The 13,065-nt window shown below is 46.7% G+C and overlaps 1 protein-coding gene across 6 annotated transcripts in view; it reads left to right on the top strand.

The window, feature by feature from the left end:
• The window catches only part of KCNH5 (potassium voltage-gated channel subfamily H member 5), a 277,982-nt gene that overhangs the window by 93,083 nt on the left and 171,834 nt on the right, over nucleotides 1-13,065 (top strand). For all 6 annotated transcript variants that reach the window (XM_053287204.1, XM_053287203.1, XM_053287206.1 and 3 more), the window contains one exon: nucleotides 5,369-5,798. In XM_053287204.1, the coding sequence (XP_053143179.1) occupies nucleotides 5,369-5,798 (430 nt within the window). The remainder of the gene's footprint in view (nucleotides 1-5,368; nucleotides 5,799-13,065) is intronic.

The following is a 13,065-nucleotide window of genomic DNA, read 5'->3' as shown; positions in this document are numbered from 1 at the left end:
GAATACACAGGAGAAGGCTTTCTCCTCTGTAGATCCAGGCGCTTTGCCTCAAGAAACCCAAAATGGCATTTCCCCCTCCTGGTAAAAACAACAGGGTCATTCAGCTGGCCACCAGCAGGGTGGGAGAAATACGACTACGGCAAAGATTTATATACCGCTTTTCAACAAAAGCTTCCGAAGCGGTTTATATAGATATAAATAAATAAATAAATAAATAAATAAAATGGCTCCCTGTCCCCAAAGGGCTCACAATCTAAAAATGAAACATAAGATAGACACTAGCAACAGCCACAAGAGGAATGCTGTGCTGGGGATAGATAGGGCCAGTTGCTCTCCCCCTGCTAAAGAGGAGTGGGTTATGGCTTAGGACCTCTCTGTGGTGCAGGGCAGTGCTCTTGTAACAGGGATTCCCCGGATGTTGTTTACTCCAATGCCATTGATCCCCAGCCAAAGGCCATTGCAGCTAGGCATGCTGGGAGTTGTAGTCCAACAAAATCTGGGGACTGACGTTTGATAACCCCTGATATATCTAAAAGATCCGCCTATTCAGACAGTACGGCATAATGTTTCGAGTGCTGTACTAGGACCAGAGAGACCAGAGTTCGAATCCCTCTTCAGCCATGAAACTCACTAGGTGATTCTAGGCCTACTGTTTATCTTTCAGCCTAACCCAGCTCACAAGGTTGTTGTGGGGATAAACCTAACCACATACACTGCTCTGGTCTCCTTGGAGGAAGAGTGGGATATGAATGTAAAAATGAATGAATGAATGAAACCTCTCTTCAGGCGTTGTTAGCATGAGCACCACTTGGCTTACAGCAGAGAAAGTGGGTAGGAAGTCCCGTCCCCTACTGTCACTCATCCTCTCATGGCAGACGAACGCACTTACGCCACTGTTTGTCCGAAGTGGGAGGTACCATCAGCGTGTTCACTCGTAATTCTGTGAAGGTGAACCTGATTACAGGCCCCTCAGATGCATGGTACAGACAGAGAAGTGTACTGTTGTAATGTACCTGCATTCAGGATAACTTGTGAATGACTGTACCTGCATACAGATCTGTCCCTGTGTACAGTGTACACATACAAGTGTCGGATGTAACGTGTGAATAGGGTTAATCACGACCATTATCATGACCATCATCAAATGTGTGATCATGGCCAGGTTCCCCCTTTCCAGGAATGGGAACAGCTGGTGCATCAGACTAAACTGGGCAAAAATGCTCTTGGTCACAGATGCCACCTGAGCATCCAGGAGCAAAGTCAGGTGCAGGCCCACGCCGATTCTTCAGATGGAGTGCAAACTCTTTCAAAAATCTGGAAGGGACCATGGCCCAGGGGTGGAGCACAGGCTTTGCATGCAGAAGGCTCCAGGTTCAACCCCTGGTATATCCAGATGAAAAGAGGATCAGAAGAGGCTGCTGGGAATCGACCAGAGGATTGCTAGTCCTGTGACCAGAAGCACCTCCATCTCATCTGGAGTCTGGACTAAGCCTTGATAGGAGCAGGGGTGCACCTAGGTAATTCTGGTGTGGAAGGGCTTTAGAGGCCCCCCTCTGCCCCCACCACCGACGAGTTAAAAACAAAAGTTTGCCATGCTGCCGGAAACTTCAATAATTCTCACTGCCATGTGCGCGGCTGGGGTGTGGGGGGTGTGTGGGTGAGCCGAGCAGGCCTTCCCCACTCCCTTGGTGATGGCGGCAGTGGGTGGAGCAGGAGTGGGAGTGGCCTCTGGGCCTGGCCGGTTGGCTCAGCAGCCCTTGAGAACTGAGGGGTGCTCCAGCGTGCCTGCACCATTGGAAGAGAGTGTCGCCCAGCATCTGTTCCCGCTCTGCCCGCCGCCTCCACGGGGGTGGGGGAGGCCTGCTCAGCTCACCCACACACACCCCACACATGGCGGCTAGAATTATTGAGGTTTTCGGCATCGCGGTTCGGTGACGCAGGGCAGGCATGGGGTAGGGGCAGGAGGCCCCCCTGGACCTTGGAGGCCACAGACTGGGGCCCTGAGGTCCGGGGGTAAGAACGCCTCTGGATAAGAGATAAATAGTTCAAGGAAGGAAGTCAACCGCACACGGATCTCCTTGCCAAAGTGGCTCCTTCCTTTACTCACATCTCTTTCCTTTGGTTTGGCAGCTGGGGAGGAGTGGGGTGAACTGATATTCCCTATATCAAGGATTCTCGACCTCGCACCCCCAGAGGCTGTTGGATTACAACTCCCGTCATTCACAGCTGCATGGTGGGAGTTGTGATCCAAGTACCTCTGGAGATCCACGGTCGAGAACTCCTACCTTGTCGGGCTGGACTTGATTCGGTGGCTCTTAGTTTAATGTACTAGCATGAGAAACTTCAACAGTGCATCCATAGTGGCTTGTCGAAACAAGCCAGGAGGGAGGGAGGGGTGGCAAATGAGGTGCAGCTGCCTTTGGTTTCTGGCAGCCCTGATTGTGCCTCTCTCTCCCATCCCATCCCACCCCAGTGTTAACGAGAGCCATGCTGCCCGCAGGTTGGCCATTCAAAAGGTAGAGCAGTGTGGCAAGCCCTCGCAGTATTTCCTGATGAATAGCCAGCCTGCAGGCAGCACAGCTCTCGTTAATGCTGAGGTGGGACAGGATGGGAGAGAGAGGCACAGGCAGGAACCAAAAGCAGCTGTGCCTCGTTTGGTGTCCCCCCGGCTCATTAGGGCACATTATCTTGGAGGCTATATGAGATTTAGAAAAGAAACACTGCAGACGCAGAAAGGAGTTTGAGCTTTATTCCATTGCTGAAAATAAACTCCAGTGTTTTACAGCTTGATAATATAATTAGCCAACATTTTGACTAGACTGATTCGATAATGATGCGTAGAAAAGGGCAATTTAAACTTGGCATTGGAAGAACGAATGCTTGCTCTGTTGCCTTCTGTTCCATGAAACAGCTTTGGCTGCTGAAGCTTTTGCTGTGGAATTCTTTTGTCAGAGTGTTGCTGCATTATGTTAGTAGTGATTCTCAATGCAGGACTCTCTCTCTCTCTCTCTCTCTCTCTCTCTCTCTCTCTCTCTCTCTCTCTCTCTCTCTCTCTCTCTCTCTATATATATATATATATATGAGAATGGGAGAGAATAATAAACTAAGAGCCTGGGACTCCCTTTCACCATCTTATAACATCCAACATCAAGCATATGGTCACTGAAAGAGGAAAATGATGACATCGAAGCGAAAACTCTTTTCAATAAAGCACTCGCAAGCATTGTGCAGCATACGATGCTGGAATGGCTAATTAGCTGTCAGTGGTTAGACATATGTCCTGCCTTAAGTACTATGTAGGCAGATGATTTGGAATGGCCATCTTCAGCTGTTCAGAAAGTTCAAAAAGACTCTTTTCTAAACTCATGGCACTATAGTATCCAGTCCTGGTTGCCCACAAAGCAAGTCTGGTCTATAGGACTTCAGAGAACTCTGGGAGAGCAAAGTGATTCAATAGCAGAGGGAGCAGAGGGAGGCAACAGGAGAGCTGGTTTGTGGGTAGCAAGCATGACTTCCCCCCTTAGCTAAGCAGGGTCTGTCCTGGTTGCATTTGAATGGGAGACTACATGTGCGAGCACTGTAAGCTCTTCCACTTAGGGGATGGAGCTATTCTGGTAAGAGTATCTAGTTTTCAAGTTCCCTCCCTGGCATCTCCAAGATAGGGCTGAAAGAGATTCCTGCCTGCAGTCTTGGAGAAGCCGCTGCCAGTCTGTGAAGACAATACTGAGCTAATGGACCAATGGTCTGACTCAGTATATGGCAGCTTCCTATGTTCCTATGAGACTGAGCCCTTAAATACCTCTCCTGGGCTCCGACTCCAACCTCTCCTGGGCTCCGCCTCCCTGCCTGGAGAGTGGAAGCCTTAAAGGGGCAACTTTCTGGCCCAGAGTCTGGTAGTCTTCCTCTTCTACTCTATCTGATTTTGCTTAGCTTGTTGCCAGCACCAGTGTGCAGATATCAGGGCATGCAATGGTGCAGGATTCAGGTTCAGGTGGTTCAGGATTCAGATTCAGGATTCAGATCCAGGGCTTGGGTTCAGGTGGTGCTGTTTAGGGGTCTCAGGCTCTATCCAAGGCTGCTTTTTGGGGGGTCTTTCAAATTCTGACCACGTTTGGGGCACAGGACTGGGTTTAGAGCTAGCCTTGCCTCCTTAGGGTGAGACTCAGGAGTACCCCTTAGGATGGGAGTCTTGATAGTCTGCATTACGATATATAGCAATGAATGAAATTAGTACAACAAGCTGAGTTATTATTATAATTAGTAGTAGTATTAAGAGTATGTATACAGTATATCAATTTTCAACAAAAAAAAGTTATCAAAGCAGTTTACATTGCAAAAATAGAATGTAAGATTGTTCCCTATTCCAAAAAGGTTCAGAATCTAAGCTCCACTGATGCCAATGGAATCTAAAGGTGAGTAGTGGGGATGGAGCTCTAGAAAAAGTTGACTAGCTATGCCATCAAATTTCATTTTTCCTGACATGGAAATATGAATCTCTTCTGCCCAAAGCCAACACTACAGCACACAGAGGTCTTCTTTAACTTGGAACACAAAATGAGTTTCTCTACAGATGTGCAAAGTTCTTATTCACATCAATCTGGTTTTAGTCCATGTTCTGGGTATCAATTAATGCTCACACTGGGCTGAACAAATGGCCTCAATGGACATGTTAATGCCCAGGAAAAATAAGGCATGCAGTTCTGAAAATCACCTGGGAAGCTTGCTAATACAAGTAGCAAATTACATAAGCATTACAGGCTCTACAAGTTATCTCTCTAGCCAGCCTTTATTTCATTTATTTCATTTTTATTTTATTTTTTACATTTATATCTCACTCTTCCTCCAAAGCACTCACAGTGGTGTACATGATTATTTTTATCCTCTCAACAACCCTGTTAGGTAGGTTAGGCTGAGAGATACATGACTGGCCCAGAGTCACGCAGTGAGTTTCATGGTTGAATGGGGATTTGAACTCGGGTCTTCCTGGTCCTAGTCCAACACTCTGGTACTCCAGGTGTTACTGAACTACAACTCCCATCATCCTCAGCTACAATTTATTGTGGCTAGGGATGATGGGAGGTAGCTCAGCAACATCCGGAGTACCACAAGTTGGGGACCCTTGATTTTACGTACAGTGGGTGGGTTCTGATCATTGCTAGAAAGTAAGTATGGAGGGAATTGGAGGCTCTCAGTGAGTGCTCACTTCAGATGTGAGCCAGACATTGCTTGTATTTAGTGTTGACTGAAGCCAGAAATTTTGACTAGAGAACGTCAGGTCTTTCTCCCAGATGCTTCAGAGTTTAGTGCAAGCTATAACATGCTGTGCTAATCATGGCACAGAAATTAAAGGATTCTTGTTCCTTCCTAGGGGATCAGCAGCCTCTTCAGTTCCTTGAAAGTGGTGCGCCTTCTGCGACTGGGCCGCGTCGCCCGGAAGTTGGACCATTATCTGGAATATGGTGCCGCAGTGCTGGTACTCTTGGTGTGTGTCTTTGGACTAGTGGCCCACTGGCTAGCTTGCATATGGTACAGCATCGGGGACTACGAGGTTATTGATGAGAACACGAATACCCTTAAAAAGGATAGCTGGCTCTGTCAACTGGCAGAGAGTATCGGAACTCCGTATCGGTACAACACGACTGGATCAGGGCTGTGGGAAGGAGGACCCAGTAAAGACTCACTTTATATAACTTCTCTCTACTTTACCATGACAAGCCTTACAACGATAGGATTTGGAAACATAGCTCCAACCACTGATGGAGAGAAGATCTTTTCGGTGGCAATGATGATGGTTGGATGTAAGTAGGATGGTTTTTCTATTATTTCAGTTGGGCTTTTTTTTTGGCATGAGATTTGGGCTTTTGTCTAGAATCCAAGTTGTGAACGTTGTGCTCTTTGTATTGATATAGAATGATAGGGAGTTTGGTCTGCAGCATTTTTATTCCAACTGTAGGGTTGGATAGCCCAACCCCTCACTGCTCTGGGAGCCTCACTGGTCCTTTCCTGCTACTTGGAAGTCAAGCTGAATTTACCTGATGGTATTGAAATATCATAGATGTTGAAGGTGTTTCCAGCATCAGCAGCCACGTTTCCTGTTGGTAACATCCATGTACCTTGTGTTGTGGCATTGTCACAGATGCAGCTATGAATATTCTTATGTGACACTGGAATTCCTCTCAAAGGACCAAGTCATTCATTATATATCTTTAAGGTTTATACCTAAGGTTGACGTCCTATTCAGGAGCAATAGGGTCCATGTGGACAAACCCAACCTCCAGGTCCAGCCATTAGCAGCGGTTAAGAGTGTGAGGGCACCCTTAACCTGGCTGCTGGGATTGTGCGTGAGCTCGGGCTGCTGCAGCCCAAGCGTACACAGAGATAGGTGCCTAGAGCGGCCATCTCATGGGGGTATCCCCCAGTGCACTGTGCTAATCACGCGGTGCATTTTGGGATACCCAGAGGCCAGGACTCATCTTCCTAGCCTCCAAAGATTTGCTCTATGTGCAGCAGCGTGGCAATTTTCGATTGTCTGGGTTTCTAGGTGAAACCCCACCAACTCACTCTTTCGGTTGTGCGTATAGCCTCATTATGTTGTACCTGTGTTCAGATACTTATTTTTGTGTGAATGTCTGTAACTGTGTTCCTTTAAAAAGTGAACCTGGGTACAGGCCCCCCTGAAATGCAGGTTACAGATAAGAAGTGTAGTGATGTACTGGCATTCAACATAACGTGTGAATAACTGTACTTGTATACTACTACTACTAGGGATGGGCCCGGACCTGTCCGGAGGCCATTAAAAAAGCCTCCGGACCGGTCCGGACCTGGGCGGTCCGGTTCGGGTGGGGGGGTACCTTTAAAAGCGGCGGGAGGGTTTACTGTGACGTGCATGTGCGCGCGCAAAAGACTCCTGGGAGTTTTTACAAGCAACGTCGGGGAAGGGGCTGTAGGGAGGTGTCCTGCTGCCCCAATTACTCTAAGGATTACGGGCGCCACAGCGGGAAAGCGGCGGGAGGGGTAAGTAAACCCTCTCGCTGCTCTTAAAGGTACCCCCCACCCCAGTGCTGGACCGCAGTTGGCGGTTCCATGCACACCCCTAACTAGTACTACTACTACTTCTACTACTACTACTACGTATGTACCTCTGTTTGACAAATGTTCTCATAGAAAAATAAATAAAAAACAAATAAGATAGTTCCCTGTCCCAAACGGCTCACAGTCTGAAAATAAACATGTTAGACCCTAAAGAAAGCCACATGGCTCTGTGTTGCCAGGAGTCAACACTGACTCAACAGCACAACTTTACCTTTAGACCTGAGCTACAGCTACTGGAGGGATGTTGTGCTGGGGATGGATTGAGTGGGGAAGAGAACTGGTCTTGTGGTAGCAAGCATGACTTGTCCCCTTAGCTAAGCAGGGTCCACCCTGGTTGCATATGGAAGGGAGACTAGAAGTGTGTGAGCACTGCAAGATATTCCCCTTAGGGGATGGAGCTGCTGTGGAAATTGCAGAAGGTTCCAAATTCCCTCCCTGCAGCATCTCCAAGATAAGACTGAGAGAGATTCCAGCCTGCAACCTTGGAGAAGCCGCTGCCAGTCTGTGACAACAACACTGAGCTAGATGGACCAATGGTCTGACTCAGTATATGGCAGCTTCCTATGTTCCTATGAGTTGCTCACCAATTTTAAAGGTACCTCTTTGCTCACTTAGCAGGGGTAAATGCTAACATCCAGATCTGTACCTGTGTATACTGTATATAGATTGCATGTACGTTTCCATTGAACATAACATATGGATGCACCTGTGAGTGAGTTTGTGCAGCCACATGTGTGAGTACCAGAGGAGGGGAAAGTGTTGGTGATATGGATTAGAGCAGGGGTTCCCAAACCTGTGGTACTCCAAATGTTGCTGAACTACAACTCCTATCATCCCTAGCCAACTGTGGCTGGGGCTGATGGGAGTTGTAGCTCAGCAGCATTGGGAGGACCACAGGTTGGGAATCCCTGGATTAGAAGAATGTGGGTCTCCCAAATGTGGTTCATCATGGGGATTTCATGCCCTGCAAATCAGCTGTACACACAATCCTGGTATTCCTAGCTGTAACTGTATAGCAAGGTTAGTGTACGTATCAGTCCATGTGTTCGCTTTTTTAAGCTTTTGACTATGATGAGGTTTAAAATGGTACACTAAGGCTGGAGTCATGGAGGTCACGCTGAATTTACCCAATGCTCCTGAAATATCATTGGTGTTGAAGGTGTTTCAGTTTGTTCCCAAGAAGTGCAAAGGGTTTGCTGCTTCAACTAGGCGGCTGTGACTATTTTTATCACCTGGGAATGGTATCCCTTGTCACCGCAGGAGCTGGAGGCAACAGAGAGGCTTTTTAGACACAATATATTGCATGAGTTTATTTGTTTGCTTCAGGTTTCCTGCTGATCTATGGCTCCTCTAGAGTGCCTTTAAAAAGTGACAGTACAAAAGAGATTGCCTGTCCTTTCCTATGCCACAAAGCAGCAGTATCGGAGGGGCATCTCAGGCAGAGTAACATCTCCAAACCATGGTGCTGTTTGAGTGGCTGGAAAATGCAGCTCTGTGTGTGTGTGTGTGTGTGTGTGTGTGTGCGTGCGTGCGCGCGGAGGGAGGCGGACTCCTAGGCCCGTGTGAAGCAGCCCCGCTTCACTTCAGGGACCATTTCAGAACTTCCGAAGGGACCCTTGTTCACTTCAGCCCTACTTTGAGAGCAGTGAAGCCCCTGAAAAGACTAACCATCCCGGGAGTATCCGCACAAGAAAAGAAAACCATGCCATTCTAAGTCAAGCTGCAAAAGGTAGTTACTCGCTCCATCCATTATGGCACTCAAGGTGGCAAATGTGGGGTTCAGGGGCATCATGATCAGAAGGAGAGCTGTGGGCCCCGGATCTTTTAAGTACCTAGCATAGCCCCTGGTAGGGTTCCTAGGTAGTCACCCCTCCAGGCACCATCAAGACTGAGAACTTCTTGGCTTCACAAGGTGGCTGTTTCATGTACGTTTAGAATCCAGGGAATGAAGAGGTGTAATACACACAGTTCAGACCATGGGGTACAATTAACAACATTAAGAATTTAATGAAAAAAGTCTTCAGTACAGCAAAGCAGACTACTTTCTCGTTCTCCAGCTTGTTCTCTATCTGCCCCATGTCAGTCTAGGATCGGACTAGACTGGGCTAGTCTAATCTAAAACATGGTTCAGGAGCTGGCCTGGATCAAGGAATGGATTTATTAGAAATACCATCGTAAGACCACACCCTGGGTTGAGAACTCTGGATTCAACTCTGTATTACTAAATGTCTTGGGATTCAGCACTGAAATTCCCAAATGTTTATTGTAGGAGCCCAAGGCCATGACGAAAAGGAGAGAAGGAAATAAAATCTCGAAATACAGAACAAGTCCACAGAGCAAATGCAGAGTTAATGATATATATATTATATATATCAAGGAAATCTGAAAAAAGATCCATCTTTGTCTCTTGATTTTGATGCCTTTGAAAAGAAAGTTTTAATCAATCGCATTGTGTTGGAAGGCACTGTGTAACTCCAGGGCAGTGTTTGTTATATCGGTTGCAAAGTAAACACATATTTGGCTTTTCTCTCGAAGGATCTTAATTGCACAGGGAAATCAATTCCTTGTTGCATACTGTGTTTTCACTGGGACCGTTGAACCGCTTCTTAGAGCACCGTGATGAATAGGCCTAGCTGAAGACATCTGTTGTAATGTAATAAACTGTGCCAAATACTCATGTACAACATTCCATTCACAAAGCTTGCAAATGATCCCGCACTGAGGAAAATCTGTACCTGTAATAACAGGTGAAGGCAGTGTTCTTAACATTGGATAAAACTGCTCCTCTTTCTCTCCCCTTCTTCCCTAGTGAGGGGGAAAGGAAAGGAAGGAAGTTGAGCTCTGCCAGAGGAAATGAGGAAAAAAGCTTTTGTTTAGCAGTTTTCTTTCTCTCCTCTAGCAGGAAAAAGCAGGCTGCTTTAGCAGTTGTGAGCGCAGGTAGGCACTTAGTTTGCCTCTACCTGGAGGCCCCTTGCATGCACCAGCCACACCCCTGTGTGTGACATCACATGCAGGGGGTGTGGCCAGCCCGTGGAAGGGGCCTGGTGGTCCTCCAGAGCTCATTACCTTGTTGACAATGAAGTGAGCTAGGTGTTTTCTTCATTCTCTCCCTTGCTTGGCCCCTCTGGAGATCTTTTCCCAGCCAGCAATGAAGCTGGAGGGAATGAGTCCAGGCCGGAGCTCAGGGGAGGAGCAAGGGGCAAGCCAGGTGGCGCTCAGGAGTTGGGTGGCTCGGGTTCTTTGAACAACCCATCGGCTCAATTATAGCTCCACCCCTGTGTGCAAAGGTAGCCCAAGGCATTGTGAACCCCTGAGGCAAGGTGGCAAATGCTGCCTTGACCTATGATCGTGGTGGGACCCTTTCAGAACCAACCCTTGCATGCTTAGAAAGTGTTTCAGGGGGTGGGAAGGAGGGAGGATTTCCAGCAGCCTCCTCTTCTCTCCTCTTGCCTCTTGCAAGCTGTGCAAGGAGAGTGAGGAGATATTCTCTTTGCAAAGCCTGCAAGGTTTGAATTCCCGTTTTAAATTTTAAAGCAGGTTTTAATTCCTGTTTTATGTTGATGAAAGCTGCCCAGAGATGGACATTTGGGATGGTGTACAAATATAAGAACAAACAAACAAATATGGGTTAGCTTGTTCCAAAGAGCTAATCTAATGTTAGGGGTTGGGTGGGGTGGGGGAGGATCTTGCGGCCCTGCTGTTGCTCCAATATTTGTTTGTTTGTTTAAAATACGTATATCATGCTCCTCCAGCACATTGCTGGTCAGGGCACCTTAAAATAAAATCATAAAACTGAATATTTACAATAACCTGCCTCCTGAGGGAACTGCTTCACCTTGCCTCATGAAAGGGCTGCCCCTATGTGTGATATGTGTGCGATATGGTTCAGAGGCTCCCTTTTTTGGTAGTAGTTCATATTAGTAGTAGTAAGCAAGTCCTTCAGATGCTCCCCAGCCTTCATTGCTGAGAGACAACAAACAGGAGAGAGCTTGCTGTCTGTTTTCAGAATTCTAAGCAGGAAGAGGTGATCTTTGTCTGAGGTCAGGGTAGATACTGGGAAAATATTGGACAGAATATTGTGGGGGAACCAAAATAGCTTCAGTCAAAGTCGGTAAAGCTAGATTACAGTATAATGCATGAAACTGGAATAGTTAATATAAGGTTAACAATAATAATAATTAATAATAATAATAATAATAATAATAATAATAATAATAATAATAAATAAATAAATATTTGTTAGCCGCCCCGTAACAAATTGTTCTCTGGGCGCCTCACAACACAACATTAAAACATCCAATAAAAACACATAAAACACATCAAATCACAACACTCCAAAAACAAAGGGGTGCCTTTGCACGGCTTTGGCTATTGCACCAGCTGCGTCCCTTTCTCAAGAAGGCAGATCTGGCCAAGGTTACCCATGCCTTAGTCATGTCGTGGCTGGATTACTATAATGTGCTCTATATGGGGCTGCCCTTGAAGAATATCCGGAAACTGCAGCTAGTGCAAAACGCGGCAGCTAGGATTTTATTTCGAGCTGCCCGGTGGGAGCACATCACATTCATCCTGAAAGAGCTGCACTGGCTGCCAGTTCGTTTCCGGGTCCAATTCAAGGTGCTGGTTTTGACCTTTAAAGCCCTTAACGGTTTAGGCCCAGGGTAATTGAGGGACCGCTGGCTCCCAAGGGTTGCTGCCCGCTTGAAAAGGTCATCAGAGGGGGCTCTGCTCCGGGTGCCGACAATGAGGGAGGCTCAGCTGTCGTGCACTCGGGACAGGGCCTTTTGTGTTGCTGCCCCCAGACTTTGGAATGCTCTCCTGGTGGCTATTCGCTCCTCGGACTCCATCACAGTTTTTAGAAAGCTTCTTAAATCTTGGCTTTTTATCCAGGCTTTTACATGACTGTTTCTATTGCTGCTTCTATGTGTTTTTATCCATTTATAGTTTTTATGCATGTATTTTATAGTTTTTAAATTAGACTTGTTTTATATTTTTAGCTTAATATTTTTACTGTCATTTTATTGTATGTTTTTTTAACTTTTGTAAACCGCCTTGGGGTTGTTTTTAATGAAAGGCGGTATATAAATTCAACAATAAATAAATAAAATAAACAACAACAAAGAACAATAACAACACAATAAGTTGTAATGTGTGAAGCCTGGGAGGCTGGCCTATGATGAGCTACAAAGTTCCCCCAGAAAAGCCTTCAAGTATCTCCAAGGATACACAAACCACAGGCTATTAGTGAATGGCTGGCCTTAGGTATTGAGTGATCTTCACGGAAGAACAGAAATTTGAACACCAGTCTCCCCATGCCTGCTCATCTACTCCACAGTTTCCCAGGCAGTGTGCTCTGGCATGCGACTGTGCTGCAAGACACTGGCCAGTGTGCCATGCTGATGACTTCCTCTAAGTCACATCCCGAAGTGGGGAGTATGAACTCTGCACTTTTGGAGCTGACTTGCCCCATGATGCACTGGACAAGACATAGCCATCCTGGTGCATAAGGGAGTGAGTCAGCTCCATAAGCTGGTTGACTCCTGTCACAGATGTCTTTCCCAGATATGGTTTTCCCAGTGCATGATGGGGCAAGTCGGCTCCAGGAAGTACTTGAGGGATGGCTATCAATAGCAATAAAGACTGTAAAAAAGAGGGAGAGAAGAGCAGGGAGGAAGTGAAAAAATAACAAGGGGAAAAAAAAGCAGTTCAGGTCGGAACTGATCTGCCTACTCTCTGTGCAGCTGTCGTCTTGGATCAGGGTGCATGTTGTCATCACAAACCACACAGTTCAGGTGTCCCTACGTGGCACAACATCTGTACCAAATATGGTGTAAATTGGTGCAGCAGGCGTTGCAAAGTTGTTGGGAGACACACACACACACACACACACACACGGACACACGGACACACAGACAACTAAGTGATCTCATAAAGGTACCTGCCATGTGGAAAGTAGGCTAAAAATTGTGTGAT

This window comes from Hemicordylus capensis, chromosome 1 (assembly GCF_027244095.1).
Source record: "Hemicordylus capensis ecotype Gifberg chromosome 1, rHemCap1.1.pri, whole genome shotgun sequence".
In the NCBI taxonomy this organism is placed as follows: Eukaryota; Metazoa; Chordata; class Lepidosauria; order Squamata; family Cordylidae; genus Hemicordylus; species Hemicordylus capensis.
This window is presented reverse-complemented; position numbering and strand designations above follow the sequence as displayed.